Source organism: Equus quagga, chromosome 3, assembly GCF_021613505.1.
Source record: "Equus quagga isolate Etosha38 chromosome 3, UCLA_HA_Equagga_1.0, whole genome shotgun sequence".
Classification (NCBI taxonomy): domain Eukaryota; kingdom Metazoa; phylum Chordata; class Mammalia; order Perissodactyla; family Equidae; genus Equus; species Equus quagga.
Genome location: NC_060269.1, coordinates 54415804 through 54442300, shown reverse-complemented (window position 1 = coordinate 54442300; position 26497 = coordinate 54415804). Strand labels below are relative to the sequence as shown.

The window sequence follows — 26497 nt, the reverse complement described above, 5'->3', positions numbered from 1 at the left end:
TATTCTTGAAAGTTTATCATGTAGGAAAAAACCTTGAAGTCTGAGGAGAGGTATCTTATGTTTGAAAAAGTTGTGCACTACTAATTATCGATCAGACAGGCCAGATGAATTTGATTCCCTGGGGAGCCACAGGAACAAATTGTTAATCAATTTGTGATCATCTTCAGAAGCACTGGCTACTGAGCTGCAATTAATACAGCTTTGTGAGCAGCCTGTTGTGCCAAAGCAAGTTCACTCCGTTAAATATTGACTGACAAGATTTACATTCTTCTAGTAGCACATTCTTATCAGCAGAGTGAGAAGATATGGTCCTAACCATTGAGGTGGGTAGAAAATAACATTTGATGATGTTATTTTATCTCAGGACACTTGCAAAGTGCTGAGCATGCAATACTGAGATAGGAAAATCTCAATTATCCTTAATATGACCTAAATTACCTCTTAAAAGGTAATTATTATTTTTCATCTTAATGGTTTTTAGGAGAGGTTAAACTATGCTCAGTGTTTGCCCGTTATTGTAATATCTAGGTAAGTTATATGCAGCTTGTCATCATGGAAGCTCTCTTGAAGAGAATGTTATCATTGAAACGTTATATTTTCCCTCAGGGGAAACAAAAAGCTTGTGTTCTTTTTCTTCTTGCTGATGTTGTCAGCTCGGTGCACAGCTTTTGACCCCTTGTACCGTTATTTACATTCAAACACCTTTTCAGATAGACAAGCTAGCTTGCCAACAGGACTTGAATTTCATGTCTTAGCCTGTTACAATTTAGAATTTAAGCACATATGAAAATGACTGACACAATGATATGACAAAAAATACATCAGGAGTTTCTACCAACTTTTTTGTGAGGTTCTCCCAAAATACAGAGGCAGGAGGTTAATTTACATGGAAGTACATGAGTTGACATTTAATGATTTATTCTTTGTCGTCTTGCTCATTTAACAAAACCCAAAAGTTGACCCTTCAATGTTCACTTGTGCTCTGAGCAAATATTCAGCCATAATTGGGCAACAGAGTATTCAGTTAGACGAATGTACCCTTTTAATTGCTCTTCTCTAAATTTCATCAGTGAATTGAAATAAATCTTTTTTTACTGCAAAGTTTAGCATGAGATATTCTAAAAATTCTTGGAAAAAAAATTTTTTGACCTTGTCAGTCTTGCATTAAAATGGTTTATTCTTGGTTTAACATCTATCTGTGACATAGATACGGTGAAATCCTCGTATTGAGAGAGAAGACATCTCACATGGAAAAAACCATACTTGCATATGCAAACTTTAAAGTGGTGATGTTAAATTTGAGATAAAAGCTGTTGAAAATAAATCCCAGTGAGTCCTTGAGAATTGCGTAACCTTCTTGTGTCGATTTGTTGGTTTGCAGTTCAACTCAGCTGCCAAGCAGCTGATAGAATGGGATAAGCCTCCTGTGCCAGGAGTTGATGCTGGGGAATGTACCTCGGTGGCAGCCCAGAGCAGCACTGCCCCAAAGCACTCCGACACCAAGAAGAACACCAAAAAGCGGCACTCCTTCACTTCCCTCACCATGGCCAGCAAATCCTCCCAGGCTTCCCAGAACCGCCACTCCATGGAGATCAGCCCGCCTGTCCTCATCAGCTCCAGCAACCCCACAGCTGCCGCTCGCATCAGTGAGCTGTCCGGGCTGTCCTGCAGTGCCCCTTCTCAGGTAAATCATCCAAAAGGCATGAAAAGAGCTCGGCCCCAAAATGATCTCCTCACACACGTTTGCTCATTAGTTGAAGGATACTGTCTATTTTTGCCTTCAGAAGATTGGACCTTTCCTGGGAAGCAAAGCCTTTTCTTCATTCTGTAGGAGGGAAAATGGAGAAGGGAAAACTAACTTGGGTGCATTAACCCAGACTATTCAGTCATTCTCAAAGGCAAGATCAGAAATTACAAGATGACTTATATGCTGTTAGTTTCACCAAGCAATCACTCAGTTTTATAGAACCTTCTCACAAAGCTGCTTTGGGAGATCTTGCCAATTTACTTTCCATACAAACTGAAGATGCTGTGGTCAAAACTCATCAAGTTTGCAGTTGCCTGCATCTGTGTAACTTACCTTGATATTTAGGCTTCCAAGAGTTATAGAGAAAGGACATGAAGAAGTATTTAATTTAAATTAGAAACTGGCCTAGTCTATTTTTTAAAGCTCATTAGTTCATCAAGACTTTGGACTGTCTTAAAAAATAGCTACACATTATTCTTGTGTTAATAAAAATAAACAAGATGTTGGAAATATTTATTCATCATTTGCCAAACATTTATTAAGTGCCTTGTTATTGGACCCTTCTAGGCACTGTGTATGCTAAGATGAATAAGATATAGAACTTCCCTCCCTTAGACCTTAATTCTGGACTGCAAAATGAGCCTAACTGTGGCCTTGCCGAAGTCACAGGGCTGCTCTAATTATCCAGTTAGATGACAACTGTATTTTTCTTAACCCAAAGGTAAGAGAGCCTAGTCCAAAGCAGCCTGGCACAGGTGGAAGAAATTTTTTTCCTCTCATTTTTAAAATTCACATAGATTTTATATTCTACTTCACAATATAGCTGTGGTTTTGTAAAAAATATAAAAATAATATTTTCCTTTAAAGAAAAAAAGAAACAAACAAATACATGGTCCTAGTCCTCAAGAGGTTTATAGTTTAGTAAGTGCCTGTTTTGGAGCACAGAATAAAAATTTACGGTACAGTTTTTGGTATTCCTTGCCAATTTTATTAAAAATTATTTTCTCTCAGCCTCATTTATTTGACCCAACTCCTTTAGATTCATACTGCATGTTGTGAGTTAAATGCATTCACTTTATGAATGAGATTGTGGTTCGTTGGCATTTTTTAGGTGGTAGGGCCATGAAACTTGTGATCGTATGAGGGAAATAGAGTGCACACGCGTGCACACGTGTATGCACACACACCCCACTAGAACATGACTATGATGAGGGCAGAAGTCTTTGTTTTGTTTACTGATACATCCCAAATGTCAGACATAGAATAAGCACTCAATAAATATTTGTCTAATGAATGAGTCACTTGAAAAATGTGTAGGAAGGAGAACCATGTTATTTTCCATGTAAATGATAATACTCATGTGAAAAATAGACATGGATTATAGATCAGAGTAAGAAGCACCAAGTGAGGTTACCCTGGAAAGGTTCAAAACTGCAGAGTTTTAAATAAGGTTCTGATGGAGGGGGCTAGTAAGACTGGTGGCAACGTAGAATGGAAATAGCTTTAAAAGAATGGACAGTAATCTTTTGGCAGGAGAGAAAATTAAAAGAGAAAGGAAGATCAACTTAGCGTTTACCTCTTTTGCAGAGGACTCAGCAATCAGGTGTGAGCATGTCTGACACTGCCACACCAGAGCTGGGAATGAAGGCTATGAAGTAGAGCTATTTTTGTTTTGGTTGAGTAGCTTAAGAAACAAGGCTCTTTCTGTGTTCGTTAAAACAGTTTCCCTTTCAACCATTCCACCCCTCCTCCCGTATTCTAGTTCGTTCTGTTTGCAGTGGTAATGTGTTGCCTCAGGGAGAGGTTATTTCTAGAAGAGGATGGGAGATGTTTGAAGTGCTGCCTGGTTTCTCCAGCCTAGGTTTACAGAAAACACTACTTGTCTAGGGTACTGTGTACATTGGAGAGGAGCACAGTCCACAATAAAGCAAGGAGTGTGTGTAATATATGTGACAGGCACACACTCTCCTAATGATGGAGATCAGTGGGTATAGGAAAAAGATTCATGTGAGGCTGTTTAAAGAGACAGCAAGGGACCTCTCAGTAGATTTGACTGAGGCCCATTGCTGAGTGTGTCTCCTACTCTGGGTCTGATTTCTGTCTGGCTTTTCCTTATTCATGCCGGCCTTTACCCTCAATGTTCTTTCCATTTTTTTTTCTCTTAATGTATTAGTTAGGATTAAGTTTGTTTGCATTTTTTATAAAATCTAAAGTAAGGGGCCTAAAGAAGTGAGTGTTCATTTTCTCTCACTTGAGTGAAATCCATGAAGCCAGTTCAGTGCTGGTGTGAGGGTGCCTTCCAGTTCACCTTTCCTCCAGCTGGCTAGGTCCTTATCCTCATGTTTCTGTATGGCAATTAGAGATCTTCCTGTCACATCCAAATTCTAGGCAACAGGATGGGGAAATGGACAGAAGAAGGGAGCGAAGGGCTTGCTTGCTATTGTATTTGGTGACAATTGAGAGACAGCTGAACTTTCAAATATATAAATTAGAAGATTATTTATAGGCTGTGCTGTCCAGGTGAGTCACCAGAACAAATGTAGACAGATGTCTGTGATTGACATCTGTAAAAGCACATGGTGCTACAAGCAACCAAGACATTTTGTCTGCTCCCCTGGCCACATTCACAGTATTTCTTGGCCTCTGCCAGCTGGTGAAGCGATTCATAATATTAAATGTTTCTGTGGCATTTTTGTATTGCCAGTGGCTTCAGGGGAAGCAGAAGATCCACCGACTCATTTCCATTTGCTTTCCCCAGCTCTTCCCTCTCCACATAGCCCTTCCTTGGAGAGGAGACCAACCTAACTGGCAGTTCCATCAGAAAGGATGAGCACAGCAGCAAGTCCGATTGTCCCTATTCAGGGCATTTATTCTGGACATGCTCACCCTTGGCTGGTTTACTTCTGCTTCTTGTTCTTCTGCTTTTAGTCATTCTTGGATGACTTCTGTCTCCTCCTTTACTCCAGTGCCAGGAGCGGCTCCATGTTGAACTGGTGCTTGCAGGATTCTCCATGTTCAATGCTTCGCTCCTGCATCTGTGACAGCAGAGACCTTAGGGAGCCGCTGGTCCAGCTCCTCATGGGGCTCCAGAGACGTGAAGTGACTTGTCCCAGACCATGAGCTCATTAGCAGCTAATTATCCTGACTCCCAGTCTGGGCCTTTTAGAGAAACATCAGTCAATAGTGAGATCTTTCTCAGATATTTGTAGGGTCAGGCCCAGGAAGCTGTGTTTTGGTAATTTGTTTCTATCCCAAAGTTTCATTGATAATGGTGCACAGTTTGAAGTGAGCTTCCTTGTATCCTCTAAGAAAGACTTCATCTTTAATGTGGTGCCAACTTGCAGCTGTCCTTGACGTATGTATATAAACAGATTTATTGGATCAAATAGCTAAAGGCCATTGGGTTTTATCCTACAATGAAAAATCAGTGTGCTTCCCCTTAGAAATTAATTGGAAATAGGCTATGGTTCACAGGAGAGGCAGAAAATGAGGCTTTGGGGAAAAACTCTTGTTAGTGGCATCGCTTGGATCTACTTAGATTCAAGCCTTAGGTTCAATCTATACAAGAGCTAACAGGTACGGATGTAATTTTAAAAGGATATAGATTCCATGTATAACACAGATTTATTTGTGAAAATAAATTGTATGCTGTGGTGCTGATTATGCCCGGTCTTGGCAAGGCCTAACCCGGTGGGAAACTGAAAGTTTCCTTCTGGCCTTCTGGGAACAAATCTTCGAGCTTTTCTTTGTCCTGATCGTCTTTTTCTTAATTTACGGAAATTGAGGAAACTATGTTAGGGATTAAGTTTTTATTACAAAAAACCTAGCATTTTTGGTGTATCATTGTTTCTTTGGGGAAACAAGGCACCAGCCAGCCACATTCTTTTAATAGTGGAGGAAAAACATCCCATTTGTGCAAGAACCCGCATCCCTACTTCTGCAGCATCAGGTCACACCGCGGCATTCTGCAGTTGGACCTGATATGCAACTTGAATGAAATTGATCTAGTAACTGAACACAGGCAAGAAAATGACCCGAATAACTCAATTTCTGTCTAGTAAATTCATCTTGGGTAGTATGGTGGATAAGCCACCTTTGAAAACAGTTAATTTGCCTTGACATTGTTTCTTTAAAGGTTTTATAAATAATTACTTGCCGTAGGTCTGACTAGGCAGCTGCATTTTAATTATGTGTCCCCAATGAAAGGTAAAAGTCATGAAAAACGATCCCGAGAATAGCAAAATACCTTAACCATTTCACATGGATTTAACGTCTTGATAGACAGGTGAGTATTCAGCCCACAGCCACCTTAACAGGATCTTGAGGGAGACGGCTAGCAGGCTAGTCGGGCACCAGGCTGACCATCTGAAAGGTCACTTTGGTTCATGGTACCATCCCGAGTGAGGCAGCCTGTTATCGTGAAAGCCAACAGCAGTTGAACTCTGTATTAAGACTTTGTAGTGGCCAGTATTTATCTTGTGACTCTCCGGTGTGTAATACAAGTTAGGTAATCCGTAAATTTGGGTTGAATAAACTGAAAGGGATTCAGTCTTCCCAAAATAATAGAAGCTATAGATTTTTTTTAAGGTGTGATTTGCCTTCCCTTCCAAGGTTTAGCCAGTATAACCCGTTGTATTAAATATAGTCTTCTTTCTATTAACTTTTCTTTTTCACTTGGCAGGTTCACATAAGTACCACTGGGTTAATTGTGACCCCACCCCCAAGCAGCCCAGTGACCACTGGCCCTTCCTTCACTTTCCCGTCAGATGTTCCCTACCCGGCTGCCCTTGGAGTGAGTATAGTGTCTCCCATCTCTATTTCTCTCTTTGGTATTCAGTCATGTTGATCTGGGACACTTCACCTCCTAACACCTGCAGTTTACCTTGACACTTGCCAGGTGGGGTGGATCTTTCATCTGTTATCTCTGTGAATCTTACAAAAAATTAGAAAGCCTCTTGCCTGCAGCCTGCTAATTTTTTAAGGGAGAGGATCAGTGGCCTGAAGCTCTTAGAAGAGCTCTGTAAAATACTTCTAATTTTCATTAAAGTTCAGCCTGATTTCCTGAGGGCTTCACCTTGATTTCTTTTGAGTTTCTAGACCTTGCTTATTTCTTACAAAGACACATTTATAGAAATACTGAGGAAACTGGGATGCCTGGACTCAATGGTTTGCTTTGAGTCACACAGGAAGTGGATTCCAAATCTCTACATTTACGATTCACCTTGTAGTTTCCTGTCTTCTGCTGGCGCAGCCATAGCTCCGGCTGCCAAAGATCCCTGCTGCCTCGGAAGGCCCCCTCAGACGATGTTCATTTTGCTTCTGAAAACAGCATCCTGCAGACAGTGTCTAAAAACTAATTGCTTTAAAACATCCTAACAGGGGAAATTAATAGGAAGAATGAGGGCAGACAAGGGAGAGAGATACAGAGAAGAGGAACACTACGGAGAGAAAATTAAAAGCGAAGAAGCAAGCAAATGCAACCTTAGGTGGCAGGAACACAGTAGTTAAATCCTGTTTCCTAGAATTGCAGGCAATTGAACTGCAAGGAGCCAGCAATTGTGAGACCTCTCTCATCCAGGCCAATGCCTGGGCTTATGCTTTCAGACTATTTCTTCCAGTGCTGAGTTGAATGAGGATAGAAAAGTTCTCTAAATCAGATCTCCCCATTGGACCCCACCCCTGTAAGTTACTTTATGAAATCTCACCTGATTGTGATGGTCTCAGAGAAACAGTGTGGCCAGTGGTGGGGGCACAGAGCTGGGTGGGAAGCCCAGCTCAGCCACTTAGTAGTTATATGACCATGAAAAGTTACTCAGCCTCTTTAAGCCTCAGCATCCTTACCTATAAAATGAGGCTAATACTATCTACTTCGTAGAGTTAGCACCGTGCCTAGAATGTAGAAGGGGATGACTATTATTGGTCTCATCTTTGGCCTCCAATGAGGACTGTTGCAAGGTGGGCCTGTGACATGTGCCACTGGCTTACTCTCAGAATGCCTTGGCGGCCCTGGTTCATTTTGTTATGGCTTCTCTGCTCCCTGTACTAGGAATAGTCAGGCTTCTAAGCAGCTGGTTTGTTTTTAGGCTGTGGGTTTTATATATGTTGTAAAGATTATGTTTCCCTCTGCTAGAATGCCTAAAGCCAAAATTGCCCCCCCCCCCCCCCCCCGCCCAGTAAGGACCTCACAACATATTAGTCAAAATGTTGGCTCCGTCTAGTTTTATTGTCCTCCTTTGCCTTTTGCCTCATTTTCCTATTTTGTATTTATTTTGTTTTGATACACTTTATGAATAATTGAAAACTGACTTTGAAACAAGGTGGGATATAAATAAATGCAGAGTTATTATCTAGCTTGACTTAGACTTTTGAATACTTTTTATAGAGTTAATCATGTTCTTGGATTTAAATAGAGGTTAATAAAGTTCTGGTTAGGAGTTAAAGCCTTTTTTTTTATGTTCCCAGAATGGTTACAGCTTCCTAGGTAGTACAATTGTTTGGTGCAGGAGGAGAAGTTTCATTGATTCATCTGGGGAGAAGATGAAATTCAGTTAACTTTTATTGAAATGTGGTTTCCCTGAGATTCCATCAGCCCTGGGTGTTTTGACCAGAGCCAAGTTCCATAATCCTCCTGCCCACACATCTCCAGAGAAGACTCTCCTTCTCTTCCCACCCCAATACATTCATAACCAATTGGTATTTCCATTTCCAGATGACTACTTCACATGGAAAAATTCTAACTTGATTTCTTAAGGGAAAAAGAGTGACTTTTCTGATCTTAGAAAAATTAATTAGTGGAAAAGACATAAAGCTGGCTGAATTTCAGCCCTTGTGGGCTGAAAATTTTAGAATATAATAAATGGCCAGTTGCTCTTAGCTACAGGTGCACTCTAGGGCAAATCAATGGGACAGGTCACAAGAGAGCATAAATATACAAAAATTAATTCATATTCAACCATTTCATCCTAGGATTATATAAGAAAGCCTGCATCTTAAATAAGAGGAAGGTTTATTAAACAGTGTGTCTACTGTGCCAACTCCATTTAATGAAAAGCTAACTATGAACAGGCCTGCCTGTCATCCCAGGAGATGTCTAGATCTCAAAGTGCCTGGTAGGTTGGCAGAAATGTTTTGGATTTAATATGTTAGGTTTAAGTGGAAAAAATCTCAGTAACATGTGCCCTCTGCATCTTACATTAATCACAGCAAGGATCCTATTTAAAATTTGAAATATTTCCCAAGACTTTGAGTACTATCACAGCAATCGTATGCAGCTTGGTGGAAAGGAAACCATGCTTTTCATGGCATGGATTTACAGGTAATAAAATGCCACCATTAGAATTGGAAATTGAAATTATTTCTAGTACTTTTTTAATGAATTGAGACTTTTTAATGTTTTATGCAGAATGAAGTTATGAGCATATTGTCCCCTACATCTCACATTTAACAGTTAAAATGTTAAATATCTAGTTTTAGGAGCAAAACTTGTATTACACCAATCTAATTCAGACATCAGACTATTAATAGTAGTGATGGTTTTTTTCCGACTAATTTTGCGAGAGGAAGGTGAAGATCTTAGTCTTGTATCTTCTACACAAGGGCAGAAGAGCTTCTAAAACAAGTGATAATAATCGCTGGTCCTCTGTACCAGCTGAGAAGTGTTTAGCTGCAAGATGTCACAAAGTAGCCAGGTCAATAAAGGCCAAATATAGCCCACAGCCAACTCATAAACAGATTGCATTCCAAAAGTGTGTAACCCTCACTAAAAAAATTTTGCACACACACATTTTGTGTATGTGTGTGTGTTTATTTAAAAAAACAAAATTAAATGATGTCAGGTTCTCAGAATAGCCACTATGTAGTTAGTCCATTGTGGCCCATTGTGGAAGGCTAAGCAGAACTTTCTGCTGTAGGCAGGACAAGGGAAGGGCTCTGGAACTAGCAGGGGTGGGACTGCCAACCTTGGAATTAGGAGGAGTTCTGAAAATCAAGGTGAGGGGTAGGATATGGCCAAAACTTTCATCATAACAACAAAAAAGGACTCTATCGTCTCAGGAACCAAGGCATCTTGATCCATATCATATTATTCTAAGATGGGTAGAAGCACAGAATGTTTTCTCATTCGTGAAACACTCATTGAGGATCTGTTACCTTCTGTCTGCAAAGCTAAGTGACAGCAGTATAAAGATGAGTAAGATGGTGTCTGAACTTCACAGTCTCTTGAATCATAACAGTAGCTTCCATGTACCATGTTGAGCTTCTGCTGTGCTCCAGGGCACTGGAAAAGGCAGCTTACCCTGAACTATTTCTAATTATAACTCCATCTCACATGGGTATGTTAAGGCGTAGAAACCTTGCTTAATGTATACAAAGTCAATTGACTAATATAGGTGTCTCTTCTTACAAATCAAATGTAGAACAATACATCTACAATTTGTGAGAGAAACTCCATTCCCAGAGAGATTTTTTAAATTACCAAATTCTTAATTATATCTTCCTCTTTAGACCTAGTCTTCTAAGCAGCTATTTCTAGCACTCTTTAGATATTCTTTAATTTCTTCTTTTTCTTCATAGCTGTACCACAGTTGACTGGCGTCAGTTCCAGTGAGCATCCAGTTGAAACTGAAGACTCACTAGTTTCCATCTTTATCTTAATTTTATTAAATTCTGAAACCGAAGGATTTTTTTAATCACTAGCATCAGTACTTCCATTTTTCTACTTCCTACTCATTGTCATAAAAAAGAAAGTAAAATACTAAACTAATTGCACAAACACTGCTGCATGTAGGTGGTAACTCTGCTGAAATTGGTAACTGTTGACTTGGGGCGCAGCAGCTTGAACTCTTCCCTCTTTGGCCAGTGTACGTGTGTCCGAGTTCAGTACACAGACTGTTTAGAGATGTTGATGTGTAGTGTCGAAAGTGTGTTGATTGGAAATCAGATGTTTAGAAAGAAATGATGATGGGATTGGGGCTATTAAATGATATTTGCCCAAGGGCCTCGAAATGCCCAAAGTCTCCTCTGCCACTCACTTTCCAACCCTGGGAGGTACATGAGGGACATGCACACATAAAGGACAGCTGGAAAGAAAATGAACCCTTTATTCTCAGTTCAACTTGTGCCCCAAACTCCAGTGAAAAGCACTATACTGGTAAGCTGGCCTGCAGCCCTCAGCCCAGGCCTAAGACCTAATGGAGCTTGTCACCTATCCTTAGTCAAATCCAGATCTAACCACCAGGCTAGTAGCATAAAAGGGCAAAAGGAGGAGAGAGAACCAGAGAGGAGGGGTTTCATACCCACATACTCAAGCTTTTCACTTACAGTGTCCCCTAGCAAATGTGGCCTGTCAGTGGCCTGGAACCCAGACCACTCAGAGAGAGGACAGTTCTTTCCTGGTGCTCTCCCTCACAAAGGGTGGAAATTGAGGACTGCCCTAAAAGGCTGAGCCAGGATTGGAATCTGTCAAAGCCCATGCTACTTCTACAGTGTAAAGCTGCCTCTTCTGTCAAGATCAGTGGGACAGGGGAACAGAACCTGGATACGGCAAAATATGGCCATTTCACATTAGCAGACCACTAAGTCCTGTTTTTAAGCTAAATACTATTCAGAAATGGTAATTCTTGTGTCAGACCATTACCACATACTGGTAAACAGAAGGTCTGAATCTATAGAAGCACAAGCAGGAAGCTCATTTGTAATGAATATCAGAATAACATCCAGTTTTCTACATCAGTATTTCTGTGACCTGGGCCATGGCTATGGACAACTTTACTTTGATAATAAACACTGCTGCATTTCCATAAAGCTAGAACTATAGGTGATGAGCAGTTCTCAAGCCCCTATTAGTTTAGCATGCAGTGTCTAGTGAAAATGACATTTGAGTATCACGTTTGGTTCTGAACAATATTAAATGAACAAAATATTGTTAGCAAAATGTCACCTATGCTTCCAGCAGGTCCATAGATAATTTTTTGCTGCTGGTAGAGAATGTATCGTAGCCTCTGGTGCCTGGGCTGGCCTGGGCTGGCCTGGGCTATGAAATAATAGGCAGGTCTCCAGGTCAGCTGTGGGGGAATGAAAGGCTGTGGTTTGCTCTGTAGAAATTTCAGGTCTCGCAGGATAGCAGACTGCCTGAAGCGCAAGACACAGTGGGTTACCTTTTGAACTTCCACATCACCAGATTATTTCAGTTTAGGTTGTTTATAAAGCAACCCACAGAACTTCCTAGTCTGTCACGGCCCTGGACTCACCAGAGCCCTATCATTTTACCAACCCCACAGGGCTGTGCAACCTCTAGGAATCTGATTTTAATCAGACTTTCTCTCTTGGTGTTTGTCTGTGTGCTTCTATACCCAAAATACACATGCACACACACGTGCACATCTCCTCAAAGATATGTAACCCAGCGCTGGGAACAAAATCTGCCCAATTTTATTAAGAGCATCTATGTTTCAACTACAAAAAAGAGAGAAATAACGGCATTTTCTCTCAAGCACAACCTTTGGGATTTTTCAGAATATCCTCTTTTATGCCGTATCTTAAATGCCTTCTAACTTACTCTTTGTAAAAGTAACGAAACATTTGTTTATTGTATTTTTTAACTATAAGAGGTGACCTTTTTTTATATTTTGTTGACAAAATATGGCTGGGTTTTTATCAGGTCCATAGATGTTTTGTGCCTTTTTCTTCTTGGGACCAATTTAGTACAGCCTCCGTTTTAATAAAGTTAAGCTATACCAGACAATTTTAATTTCCTTTCCTCTTGACATAGAATTCTACTTAGAGTGTGAAATGGAGCTTTCTGGTTCTGTGCCTCAGGTTCTGTTTTAAGTACTTTCCAGGAGCGGTAGTTGTTGGGCTCCTTGTTGAGCTCGTGCCGTTTGTCTTCTGCCTTTCCACAGCCACGCTGTTTTGAGGTTGGGCTTAGGGAGGTTTCAATGGAAATCAGTTCAGTGGTAATTTTACAGTCTCTGTATATTATTCTATGTACAGTCTAGACTTGTTATCTCGCCCGTCAAGCCACTGATGTGTTATCACCCGTGAACTGCCCGGGTCACACTTGCTGAGTGTTTGACCAGGATTATCTTTATTTTTCTCCACTTTGTCACTGGGAGGAGACCGCATGGAGTGAACACTTGACCTTCTCCTGGGTAAAGGTTTTGAAAGCTCCAAGCCCCAGTACATGCAAATTCCAGAGCTGTAACAAATCTTAATGCTGTCATGTTTTGTATGGAGAACGTGAGTAACATTCATGAAGTTCTAACTTTTTGAACTGACCTCTGCCTCAGCCAGGTTAGCAGTCTGTTCACAGCTCTGTACCTTATTTATTTCTGCACGGAATGTTCTGCAACAGCTCAGCTGCAGTATAGGAAAAATCCTTCTTGAAAGTCACCTCAGCAAAAAATTAAATATAACGTGTGAAACAATTGCAACGTATGTCTAGAAATTTGAGAATTTTCTCTATTCAGTTTATTATGTTTCTGGAACTATGTACATTAACAGGCTGATGAAGTACATGTTGATATTCAATAAAACAGAAACAAAATGACTATTATGAACCATGTTTAGAGATCATTAGCTTTTTCTTATTAATATGCTGGTATGTGGAAGCCATTTACGCTTTCCTGGGTGCATTCTTTAGTCTCCTTATTTCTTCCTTGATTCAGTTTTTACATCTAGTGGTTCAAAGATTTGGGGAGGGCGTGGTGGGGATTCAGGCGGGTCTTTGTGTGCCTGTTTTCCCAGGAGTTTCAGTATACAGACCCTAAAGAATTATCTGGGGTTTGTAGATCAGAAGGTAACAATTGCTCCATTGATTTTTTCAAAGGGCATGGAAGCCTGTAGGCAGAACCCCATTAGTCTGTGCCCATAAAGGAACCAGCAGCTTTTCACTGGTGTACTTGTTAAAGATTACCAGCCTTGATAGTACTAAATTTCAAAAGCTGGCAAAGTTAAGAAAAGAATAACCAGAAGTAGCAACAATAGCCCAGTGATTGTGGCTTGCTATTGTTTGGGCTTTTTGGAGACCAGGCATCAAAGGAAATTTTCTTCTGAGGGAATGGTTTGAGATAGAATGCAGCTAAATTGTTTTGTGTTGTGTTTAAGTTTCAGGTTACAGAAACAATCACAAATTAATTCCTAGCAAGCGCTGTGACACTATAGTTGCCCCCTTGAAAGGCATTTGGATTCTTGTCCAAGTCTGTACTTAGAAGTGCTATTAATCTTAAAAGTACATGCAATTGTTTCATTTTTTTCTTCCCCTTCTCCCCAGTGTGATTACTTACCTGTTTGCTAAAAAGGCTGCTGTGGCTTTAAGATCTTTAAAGACGAACAAGAGATGAAGTTTAAAAAAAAGAGGCTTTCATGGGAGGTAGCCTGCTCGTTCTGCTCTGTGTGGATTCCATTAAAGTCTTTCTCCGTGGATTTCTGATTCATTTTCCCTCCCACCTTCCATAAAAGATGTAAATAAATATTTTGTTCCTTCTTTTTTCCTCTCTTTCTTTCTTTTACCAGACTATGAATCCTCCTCTTCCCCCGCCCCCTCTCCTGGCCTCCACACCTCCGGGCGCTGCTGCTGTTGCTGCTGCTGCTGCTGCTGCTGCTGGGATGGGACCGAGGCCCAGCGCAGGACCCACAGAGCAGATTGCACATTTACGGCCTCAGACTCGCCCCAGTCTGTAAGTGAGGGTGTCATCTGTTACTGCGTAAACGTTCATTTCAAACTAAGCCCAAACAGCAGAGGTAGAGAAACACCTTTCTGATATGAGCTGGTGACAGGCTTAGGGCTCATCCAAGTTGTTTGTGTCCTGCAAACTTCTACCCAGTCATGCATATAATTCAGAAACTGCTGAAACAAAGTGGGCCTAATGCATGAGCTCGCCAGGCAGCCATCCTGCTGAGTGACGGCCTTTCAGAGTTCAGGGAAACCTGGCTCTTTGCTTCTTCATAACATTATAGTGGATGGATCTGCCTTTTTGTACTACTCCTGTTTGAGCTTTTTGTCTCCATTTTCTTTCCTTGCATTAGAATACTAAGGAATAGGAAGATATTCCACACAAATCAGATCTAGTTGGAGTATGCATGTGAAAACTCTTAAGTCCCCAGCAATATGTATCTAGAAAAGTCTAATTATCTTGTTCTGAGTTTACTGATGGGAGAATATGGCTAGATTTTTGTGGATCCTGCATTGTGTGAATTTATACATGGAACAGTTTAGAACTAGCGGTAAAAACTATTAGTTAGTGTTGCTTGCCTGGTTTCCAGATGTTGGTGACGCAGTCACCTTGCATCATGGGGTTGTTCTGCACTCTCTATGATCTGGACTTACTTTCCCTTTGATTTTTTAAATCCAGCCTTTTTCCTGGCTGGGCATACAAAAGCAGGTGCAGCCCAAGGCTCCAGGTTTGACTTGTGTGTGGCTGGCAGCACGTTGTGCTTCCCAGTGGGATTTCACACCATATGTCCTCATTTGGGGCTACTTCCCAAGTCTAACAAGTGCCATTTGAAGAGCTCAGTTTTCCCAGTGGGTACCTAATCCCCGGCAGCAGGGTGGGCCCTCTGGGAAGCTGCATTAATTCTTTCACACCACACAAAATCCGTTTGATGGGATAGTCACCTTCACACCAGCAGGACCGTGAACAGGTTGGCGGTTCTTAATCAGAAAGGCCTCTGTCTTTTAAATGTGGATGGAAAAACCTCTTTCAATGGACAATTACCCTGGTGCTTACAGGTTAAAGGACTATACTTTCTGCTTATGTTTGTACAAAATATTCAAGACTTTGTAGCAGGGAAGAGTTTTGAGCATCTTGGGGTATTATCTGCTACTCCACCTGAAATCAAATATTCTTTTCCCTTCTAGGTATGTTGCCATATATCCATACACTCCCCGGAAGGAGGATGAGCTGGAGCTGAGAAAAGGCGAGATGTTTTTAGTGTTTGAGCGTTGCCAAGATGGCTGGTTCAAAGGGACTTCGATGCACACCAGCAAGATCGGGGTTTTCCCTGGCAATTACGTGGCACCAGTCACGAGGTATGGTTTTGAATAAATGGTTCACTGAGTTCTAAACAGAGCAGCTTTGTTCTTGTCCATGGTTTTCAGCCTATCCATGTTTCTTCTCACATTATAATTGCCTGTTATATAACCAACATTTTAAAAATCCGTATCTATATTTGCTGAAATCCCTCTAACTCTAAAATTCTTAGGTTACTTTTCACATGGATGTATGTGAAATTATAGGTTTCTACCAATAAATGTACTGGGTTGTAAGTTATTTGCTTTAAGTTATATGTTGACAAGACACAACTACACCATTTTCAACATTTTTCTGCTAGAAAACAAAAAATGTGGTGTTTAGTATACACAAAAGCTTATATTACCAATACTTACATGTTTATATAATGCTTACTATGTGCCAGCAGGCAGATTTCTAAACACATTGCATATATTGACTCGTAAGTCCTTAAACAACTCATGGATGTAGGTGTTACTGTTATCCTCACTTAATAGATGAGGAAATAGAGGCACGGAGAGATTAAATAATGTGTCTGAGCTCTCATAGTGAAGAAGTCCCCAAACCCAGGTGGTCTGCTCTGTATTTATTCCAGTAGCTTGATGACTACCTCTGAATTCTGGCAACTAATTTCTGTAATACAGTCAGAAATAAAATTTCTTAAGTATAATGTAGGTCCTTCATCCTTCTCAACTGAGGGCAGTTTTGCTCCCCAGGGGAATTTGGCAATGTCTGGACACATCTTTGGTTATCACTATGGAGTGGGGTGGGGAACGAGGTTGCTCTTGGCATCTAGTGCATAGAAGCAAGGACGCTGCTAAACATCCTACAATACACAGAATAGGCTCCCACAGAAAGGAATTATCTGGCCCAAAATGTCACCGAGGTTGAGAAAGCCCATTATAGGGTACTAGGAAGTATGCGCTTTAGATATACAAAATTTTCGTTATTTTATTTAAAGATAGTCTACCTTCTGGTCACTGAGGAAAGTAGCCTTGGAAACTGAAGGAAATGACCTATAATGGCATCAACATTGAGGAAGCCCCAGTTTTTGGCTGCGGGGCTCAGAATGGTCCAGGTTAAACTGCGTTAAATCATTCCTCAAACCCCTTGATTTTAAATAAATGGCTTAATGAACTGACATGTTTGTCAGCTGTTGGCCTTGATTCATAGGTTGGCCAGCAGCCTAATCAAAGGGAAATCACTATTGTTGCAGGTGGTGACAGAACGTTAGCTTTAATTTGACTTGCAGATTTTTAATCAATATAAACCCTCTTTTCCGTATATGTTAAAAATCTACATTCAGGATTCGGCCCATCCAGAAGGTGGCAAATAGACCCTCCCTGGTGGGAAACAAATAACAACTAAGGGAAATAAAACAAACCAGACAACAACAAAAAGTTAAGTTAATGAAGGAAAACATTTTCATAAAATTCAAAAACAAATTATTCAAAGTCTCTGGAGAGATGCTTACCTATAGTAAGTTCTCTGTTTTTCTTCATGGTAAATAATAAGGACGTTCGAGTTAATAAGGTATTTTATTTAATAGAAAGTTACTATATATAGAATTGTCATTTAAATAAATTTAGAATATCAAGAAAATACATTACACAAAACTACACTGAACCTAATTTAATTAAATTCAGCCAGTACGTATTAGTTTAGAGCTGGCTCTACCCCTGTAACTGTGCAAATACTGGAGGAATGGAAAAGAACCATTTCACACCAGCCCTGCTTTCAAGGAACTTTTTGTGAGTCAAGAGTATTTATTAAGGAATTTACTAAAAAACAATACACTGCATTTTGTAGTTAAGGGCCACAGGGAAGAAATCCACGTGAACAGAGCAGAATCATAAAGTCTTAAGCCTGAGCCTTAGGCAAGGCTTCGTGAGATGACGGGGTTTCTGCTGGATCTTGAAACATAAATGAGATTAAGATAGGTCAAGAGAAGCCAGAGAGGACATTCCAAGAGTGTGTGTACACGCACATACAGGACTGGGGGCAGTTAGGGAGAGGACAGAAAACATGAGCAAGGCAATGGAAATGTGGGATATTGTAAGGTAGCAAACCTGGCTTCTTCAATAGATGAAGCAGAAGAATCCAGGGCCTTCAAGTCAGTGGAGAGGTTTGGTCTTGATATGGAAAGCTGAACCCAGTACTGTATATTCTTGAGCAAAGTATGATGTGTGATTCTCTGTGACTCAGAATACATTTTAAGACCTTTCTCTGCCTCAGGGACATGTTTTCCTTGAATTTGCTATTCTTACACTTTGTAAAAATAATTCCATTCATTTTTTAGAATGTTCTTTCTTAAAGCTCTGAGTCATTTTTCTTGCATTTAATTGTTCTGTCTCCCATTTCACTGATGGATTGGGCTTTCTGTCTGTGTTTCTGTCTTGGCAGGGCGGTGACAAATGCTTCCCAAGCTAAAGTCCCTATGTCTACTGCTGGTCAGACAAGTCGAGGGGTGACCATGGTCAGTCCTTCCACCGCAGGAGGGCCTGCCCAGAAGCTCCAGGGCAATGGTATGGCTGCGAGTCCCAGTGTTGTCCCCACAGCAGTGGTGTCAGCAGCTCATATCCAGACCAGCCCTCAGGCTAAGGTCTTGTTGCACATGACTGGGCAAATGACAGTCAACCAGGCCCGCAATGCTGTGAGGACAGGTAAGGAGGACACCAGACCTGACAGCATCAGGGTTGCCTGCCTAATACCAGATCTTTTACAACAGATGTTGAGAAAAGCACATGTAAAATAAAAATAAAGAATAACATTAGGAAATAGAAGCAGGCACAGTCTAGTCAGTGGCGTTTTCCATCTGCTTGTTTTGGCTAAGCCTGCCCTACACGTTAATTGAAGCCTGAATCACGGATCAAAAGTCTGAAAGAAATTAGGCTGATTCTAAGAATGTCAATAGTACTTGATCACAGTCAAGATCACATGATCTCAGATCTCACTGCTGCAGCTGCAGCTGCAGCATTGCGACCACCATGTGCTACTCTGTTCACCAGTGTGCTGATTACTTTGGTGAACTTAGTCACATGTCTGTTTTAGATCCAGTGGGATCTTAAATAGCTTTCTTCTTTCTATAGCATTGAAAACCTACCAGGAGTCTTAGGGAACGATGGTGTGGTAAACTTGTGACCTCTATCAGAAAAACCAAAAGAAAGAAAATGCTTAATAAGAAAAGGGAGAATAATTAAAAAAAGGACTGGAGGCCAACCTAGTTTGACACTGTAGAGTACCATCAGAAACTGGCTCTGTGTCTCTCACTCCGTGGAAAGGCCTTCTGTCTAGCTGAAGGGCTTTGGGATAATAGCTGAGCTTCTAAGCACTCAACAGACTCACAGGCTAATCTGGAAGGAAAATAGTGTCTAGGGACCCAGCTAAGATTAAGTGCTTTTAAACCACCCATACATCCATTATCTATTATAATAAATGCAATAGCAACCTTTCATTATGGTCTGATGCAGTGAAATGACTCATGTTTCAGTTAGAAGCATTTATTAGAAAGTCGAATTTTACTGTGTTCCCTCCTGTCATCTTACCAGTTGCAGCACACAACCAAGAACGCCCTACAGCAGCGGTGACACCCATCCAGGTACAGAATGCCGCCTGCCTGGGCCCTGCATCTGTGGGCCTGCCCCACCATTCCTTGGCCTCCCCACAACCTCCGCCTTCAGTGGCAGGCCCTGCCACCCACGTTGCTGCTGTCAATATGGGTCGAGTCAATGCCCCCCTGGCCTGTGCTGCAGCTGCTTCGCTGACCTCCCCGAACATCACCGCTGCCTCTCTGGAGACTGAGCCCAGTGGCCGAACAGTGACCATTCTCCCCGGACTTCCCACCTCTCCTGACAGTGCTTCATCAGCTTGTGGGAACAGTTCAGCAACCAAGCCAGACAAGGACAGTAAAGTAAGACCAGCGTCCTCTTTCTCTGCTTATGTTGTGTCCCGTGCTTGCTAGTGATGAAAAGACTCGTTGTTCAACGATCCTTCAGTGCCCACCATGTATGAGTCACTCTGCCAGGTGCTAGAGTCATGTTTCTCTGCGTTTAAACGCCCACCAGTTCCCAGACCCTGTGTTGGATGTTGTGGAGACCACAGTGAATAAGACTTAGTCACTACTCCTCATGCAGCTTACGTCTCATGGAGGAATTTCCTTTCCCCTTTGTCTACTTGTTCTTTCCTCATTGTTCGGTCCTTCATTCTTCCTGTTCAGTCACTGTGGCTTCTTGTTAACAGTTCTGCAAAAAAAATTTAATATATAAAGGGATTGGAACTGTTTATCAAAAGTGTTATTCGTGGATTTGTTTTTTCTACAGTATATTTGATTATAATCAGCATGGATAGTTTTTCTCTTGACTTGGAATATAGGGGAAAATTTACTTATTAAATCCATAGATCTTTTACAAATCTCTCATTTGAGGCTGAATTTGAAAGAAAATATAAATGGAAAGCTGTGTTTGAAAGACTAACCTAGGGTTGGGTTTGGAGACAGGTGGTTGGAGGCAAGGGAAATTGATGGTGATTAAATGTGAACAGAAAGAGAAGAGTGATGACAAAGTCTGGATAATTGTTTTATAATCATGACTTTTTCCTCAGTATTTCGTGCATTTCTCTTAAAGGTATAGCCCAGTTCTGGAAAGCTCAGGGGTAATCATAAACTCTTAGCCACCTGGTGATGTATGTCGCTCTACTTAAATGGTTAGGTAAGCCTGTAAGTAGGGGTTTATAAGGAAATAAACTTTACAGCCTATTAAAAAGTTAATATTTAATTGTTGGGTTAACATAAGCGTTTTTGAAAGAGATTGATATCTGTTCAGTGTTTATAATTAACTACGTTAAACTTGTGCTCAAACTGACATGTTCAACTTTGTCAATATCTTTAAAAGAATTATTTTGTAGTTTAGATTTGAAGGTTTCTGGACAGTGTGACTCAGGGCCCTTGTCACTGAGGAGAACAGGGAGTCTTGAGCCCCTGCCCTACCAGGAAAGAATACATTGAATCTCTGAGGCTTGAAAGGGACCCCTGCGAGACAGAGTAATGGCTCCCCAAAGATGTCCATATCCTAAACCCTAAAATTTGAGGATTTATTTCCTTATGTAGCAAAAGGGGTTTTACAGGTGTGCTTCAATTAAAAGTCTTGAGATGAGGAGACTACCCCAGTGGCCTCAATATAAGCGCAAGGATCTTCACAAAAGGGAGGCAGGAGGATCAGGGCCAGAGAAGGAGCGGTGACATCAGAATCAAAGATAAGAGTGATGCGAGGGAGGAGCCACAAGCCAAGAAATGCAATCAGCTCCTAGAATCTGGAAAACGTAAGGAAACAGTCTTCCCTAGGGCCTCTAGAAGGAATGCAGCCCTGCTACACATTGATTTTAGGACCCGATTCTTACCACGAAGTTTGTGGTAATTTGTTACAGCAACAACTACTACCTGCACTTACAGGTTATCCTGTTGAGTCCTGATCCTTGACAAATGGCCACTGACCTCTGCTTGGACACCTTATTGACCACGTGTGCCCTGGCTCCAGAGTGTCATATGCCATTTTCTTTATTTTGAGGGACTACATAGAAAATGTTGATCTTGTTTCCATGTGATGCCTTGAGGTATTTCAGGGTTATCTTCTCTTTTTTGAAGGCTACATTCTTGAAGATTTTTCGCTATTCCTCACGTCACAGATTTCAAATTTTCCCTTCCTAAATCTGCTACCTCATTTAATGTTCCAAGTCCACTAGAGAGACTTCTCCTGTTTGATAGAAAGTCAGTAATTCCATGATTAACACGACTGGAGTGTCATTTAGCCCCACATTCCTCATCATGTCTACAAGGATATCATGGGAGAACTTACCAGGTGCCTGTTGAGATCAAAATGTCTTTGATGTTCTCCCATCCAAACAGTGCCCCAATTGCCCCATCATTTCGACTGTTACTTACAGTTGGCAAGTGTCTCCTGGAGGAGTCTCCTCCTCAGTCTCATTTCCTTTTCTAAGTAAACCTTTCATTTCCTACACTGTTCTAGAATTTTCCAGACTGTCTGCAAAGTGCATTGTGGTCTTCTTTTTGAAATTTAACACTGCATGTGCCCTTCTTTGGCCTGTTGAGTTGACCTGATCCCAGATTCACCAGGATCTGTTGCAGATTATTGGTTGCATTTCAGCTGTTAGTTTTCTCCGTTCCAGGGGTGAATTCAACCTGTTGAGTAGTCTTTTGATCTCTAAATCCCAATCTCTTCACCCATTTCCCTTTTATCAAGGTTTGTTCTTCCTTTCCAGTCGGAAGATTATCCTTTCCTTTCTTCATACCATCTGAGAACCACCATCCATCCCAAACAGCAGGTGGATGTCTTTCTTGTTCTTCTCCTTTCAAACATAACTTTAAAGCAGTCTCTCCACCTTTTTTTTTTTTTTTTGATCTTTAGCATTTTTGCAAGTTGAAGCCCATTCTGATCTTTAGCTTTCTTGAATTGCTACGAGCTGTGATATGTTCTTTCTGAAGGCCCTTCTCTTGATCTTTTTGTGGGAGTCCTTTAAAACTTTGAGCCCTTTTCGACTGCTCCCCAGGGGATCACATCCATACCTTCAGATGCCTCTACATTTTCATCTACTGGGGTAATTTGCAATTGTATGGTTAGAATTTCATTCTGGAGAGTCTTCCCATTCCTCTTGAAATATCTTTCCTTTTGAGTTTTAGGTCATGCATATATTTTCTTTGAACTTTCAAAATCAGTTCTTTTAAACTTTAGAGTCCAGACCTGACTATAGTCAACTTCTCTTTGTGTGCTTACCTCTAAGTCCTTGATATTTCTGCTTCACCAGCTGAACCCCTGTACCCCCTACCCTTACTTACCTGGTCCCTACTTTTCCCTAGTTGATCAGAATTAGATCCCAAGTTGCAGTTTGCTCAACCTTCCTTGAGATGAAATTATCAGCAAGTCAAGGAAAAATTCTATAAGAGATTCTAACTGTATCAGAGATTCTAGTTTTATTTGAGATTTCCAGCAAATATCCAGGTGTTGGACAATTCCCTCATTATTTCTATCTTCCTTTGTCATTATGGGCTCAGCATCATCCATTTACATAAACTCTCCAGGCAGTGCACAGTGTATCCCCCAAATGATGGCTTGATGATTGCCGCCTCCTCTTCTCCGTACCCACATGTTCTGCAGTGGGCTGCCACGGGTGTCCACAGAGGCACGTAGCTTTTCCAGATACATACAGGACTATTGCAGCTCCTCACTTAGCCGGGTTGTTCCTTTTAAGCAATATTTTATTTGGAAGTCCTATCTCACAAAGTCTCAGAAAGGTGTTTTTGTCCCTGACTTAAAATCTCTAGTGGGTTTTGGTAACTGCATTCTGTGGTTTGATAAGTAGGCATTTTAAACTCATGTAATATCTTTCCAACCATCATCTCAGTTGTTTCTTGTTTGAAATCCTGAGCCTTCTATGATTATTACTCTTCTTTCTATGAGATCCCTGATATCTTTTACAGTTATCAGTTTAATAGCTTTATCTGGACATTCTTCTAGTTTCATACTCAGTTAAAGGCTTCATTGTTTGATCAGCTAGTCTCCAGGCAAATGTGTTTCCCAGTCCTTATGAGATACTGTGTATACATAAGTGTGTGTGTGTGTGTGTGCGTGTGCATGTGTGTGTGTATATATATAGTTTTCTTATTATAAAAGATTTTTAATTGTACATATTTCTTTAGAAGTTAGAGAGAATCTGGACATCCAAACAGAAAACTTAAACGTGATCCAAGTTTGCAAAGAAAACCACTGATTTATGATGTATATATGCTTTTTCCCCCATATACTAAAATATAACAAATATTATTTTGGTATATTAAGCTTTCATCCAGTAAATAAAATCATAAAGTCTTTTTCTTCAGCACCAGTTATGTAATTGACTGTTCTTATATTCTCTAAGTTCTGATGAAAGATAAACTGAGGCATATTAACCGTTTTAAGAGTTTATTTGAGCAAAAATATGTACAAATCAGGTAGCCCCACACTGCAGATGGTTTGGAGCAGTCAGCTGACAGGAACTAGGGCCAAGACTTTCATAGAGAAGACATGGAAGCAAGCAAGGAAATTATTGGATTGGCGATAGCTCAAACCATTGCCTTATTTGGGAAAGCCTAGTTGGCTGTTGTGATTGGTTGTCTTAGGTTTTTATGTCTTAACCTTGAGGCATTTTTGGCTTAGGTTTTGGTTTGCTAATGTAGGTTGCTAAGGCATTAGAACCACCTCAGACTAATGGCCTCTAATTAAACCTCGAATGGTTTAATTAATTTAACAGTTTTAACCCTCACATCAGATAAAGAAAAGAAGACACCCTCCCCAGTACTACCATTTCCTGCCTCAGCCTTCATAGTCTGGAGATGCTTCATAAGTCTTCTCTGACATTGGCATTTATTCTCATATGAATCAGCAGGAGTGGGGTTGGTTCTCCTGCTCTCCGCCTTATCCTGGATTTGTTCCTGAAAGACGGCATTCCTCCAAGTAGGCCACAAAAGGTCAACGTCTAGTGCCTCAAACCTTCCCCCTACCCCTGCAATTGCGAATGACTCTTTCCTTTAAGGAGCCAACCGCAGGCTTTCTTCAGTCAGTCTGCTCATGTTTGAGGAACTTTGCCATTATTCTTGTTTTTTCTTAAGCAGAGGACCCATCTAGTTTTTAAATTCCCAATTTCTTCTATTCTGAACACTTGTCTGAAGTCCTTACTGATCACTTTTCTTTGCTCACATGATTTTCCTTTCTCCCAGTTCTTATTTCCCTGTCAAAAACAAGATGGTCTGTGGGCTTCGCCATTTCATTCTCTTAAGGAGAAGCCCACTCTCCCTGTTAAGTGGTCAGAGTCACTGTTCCTGCCCCTGCTGACAGCTGGGATCCAGACCAGATCTGGACAGTGCAGATCTGCACACAGAGTTCGGCTCCAGACGGCCTTTATGATCTGCAGCCATCAGTAAATGGATCTGCTCTTATTCCACAGAGTGGAGGTGCTTCTAGAGAGGTTGCCTTTGCTGAACTCAAAGAAGAGCGAGGCTTGGTTCAAATCCCACCTCCACTCCTTACGAGCTGCGTAGTTTTGGGCAAGCTTAGAGAGGTTTAGACAATGAGAATAAGATTGATTTTGATTCGTCTGTCATCAGGTGGGTGCGAGGAATGCATGTGGAAATCCTTGTAAAAGCATTTAACGAGATTCTTGAACCCGGTGGTGTTTATCTCTAGAATTTCACATGGCCGTTCCCTCCTATGTACTTCCTTTAAAAAGCCTTTCCTGAGCCCCCCATCTCAGACAGCGCCCCCAGTCATTCTCTCTCTCTTTACTCTGCTTTATGTTTTCGCAGAGTGCCTGTTTTGCAGCCATGCTAGAGACTGTGACTGCTTGTTGTCTTACTCACTACTGTGTTCCCAGAGCCTAGTACATTGTTGGCTCATATTAGACACCCAATAAATACTTGTTGAAAAATGAGTGATTGTTATTAGACAATCATATGAATTAAGTTTCTGAGGTGCCTTCGCTAAGAACAGCGACTCTGATTATCAGGAACCTGACTATGTCGATTTTTGATGACCTATGGCCCAGGAAGACTTTTTATCTTTTGCTGCTTTCTCCGTACATCTGAGGACAAGAAGAGGAATAAAGAGGAAGAGGCAGTGGGTAGAAATGAAATTTATTTTTGCTTGGGAAGAAGTTCTGACTTGATGTTTCCCATATTCTACTCATCCTCTGTTATATGACTAATAGAAAGTTATTAAGTTAATCTTCAGAAATTATTTTTATATGTAAAAGTTACTCTTTCTGGCTATCTGGTGATTATTTTCTGACCCAAATAGTTCTTTTTTATGAGATGTGGTTTTAAATCATCAAATCTTCTGAAGAGAAAATTATGACTGTAAAAACATGATTTCATCTAGGAATAATTTCCTGGAAAACCTACAAGAGAAGAATTATTAAGGTTTCTGTTAAAGGGTATGCCCTTTTTTCATGCATGCTAACATTACATTCAAAAAATTGCTTTGCTGAAGTGTAGTCTTTATTAATTCATCTGTAGTTTTCATTTATGCTGTTGGATTTTGAAAAAACAAAGGTGTCCTTAGATGATAAGTGTCTGAGTTTGCAAAATTCTCTCTCTCAAGTGGCACATTTCTGCTAATGCAGAAACCATCAGAATATAATATAAAAAGCACAGCTCCTTGGCACCAGGGCAGCATCTTTTCTGTGTTAGCACTCCCACTTACCCCACACCCTGCCACCACACCTACTCCTCTGCCTTCTGCACTATAGGTGGTTAGCAACGGCTGATGATGATAACACATCCCTTAGAAGTCATTAAAGCAAGCTGTATTTAATGTGTTTAATCATTTTAGATGAACCAAGTCATTTTTCTTCTTAATCACTTTAGGGCCTGTTCCCTGAGCACCATTCCAGTTAACTGATATTTTTCTGAGTGCCCGGAACTGAGCTTTTAAGAAACATCTTTAGCTGTGACTTGCTAAGATTGTAATTTATCAACGGACTTGATGTTCACACTGGATCTCTGTGGGTCCAGGAATTAGAGTGTGCTTTCTTACATCATCGCGGGAATAGCTGGAAGTAGTGGCTGACTGTTCCTTAGAAGGATAAGCTATAGGATGTTATTCTTTCCCAGCTCATTTTTTGGCCCCCCAGACCTCAGGCTTCCTTCAAGAAGTGTGGCAGTAGCCTTGGCAGGTGTTTCATCAGCCCACTTCATTGGCCA

General features: G+C 40.9%; 1 protein-coding gene across 7 annotated transcripts in view; it reads left to right on the top strand.

The window, feature by feature from the left end:
- The window catches only part of SH3RF1 (SH3 domain containing ring finger 1), a 158230-nt gene that overhangs the window by 118474 nt on the left and 13259 nt on the right, over positions 1 to 26497 (top strand). For all 7 annotated transcript variants that reach the window (XR_006887930.1, XR_006887929.1, XR_006887931.1 and 4 more), the window contains exons 5-10: positions 1382 to 1684; positions 6429 to 6539; positions 14258 to 14421; positions 15603 to 15773; positions 18157 to 18416; positions 19302 to 19663. Coding sequence is in view for 3 of the 7 variants with exons in the window: in XM_046656335.1 (XP_046512291.1) it covers positions 1382 to 1684; positions 6429 to 6539; positions 14258 to 14421; positions 15603 to 15773; positions 18157 to 18416; positions 19302 to 19663 (1371 nt within the window). In the remaining 4 variants the exon portion in view is untranslated. The remainder of the gene's footprint in view (positions 1 to 1381; positions 1685 to 6428; positions 6540 to 14257; positions 14422 to 15602; positions 15774 to 18156; positions 18417 to 19301; positions 19664 to 26497) is intronic.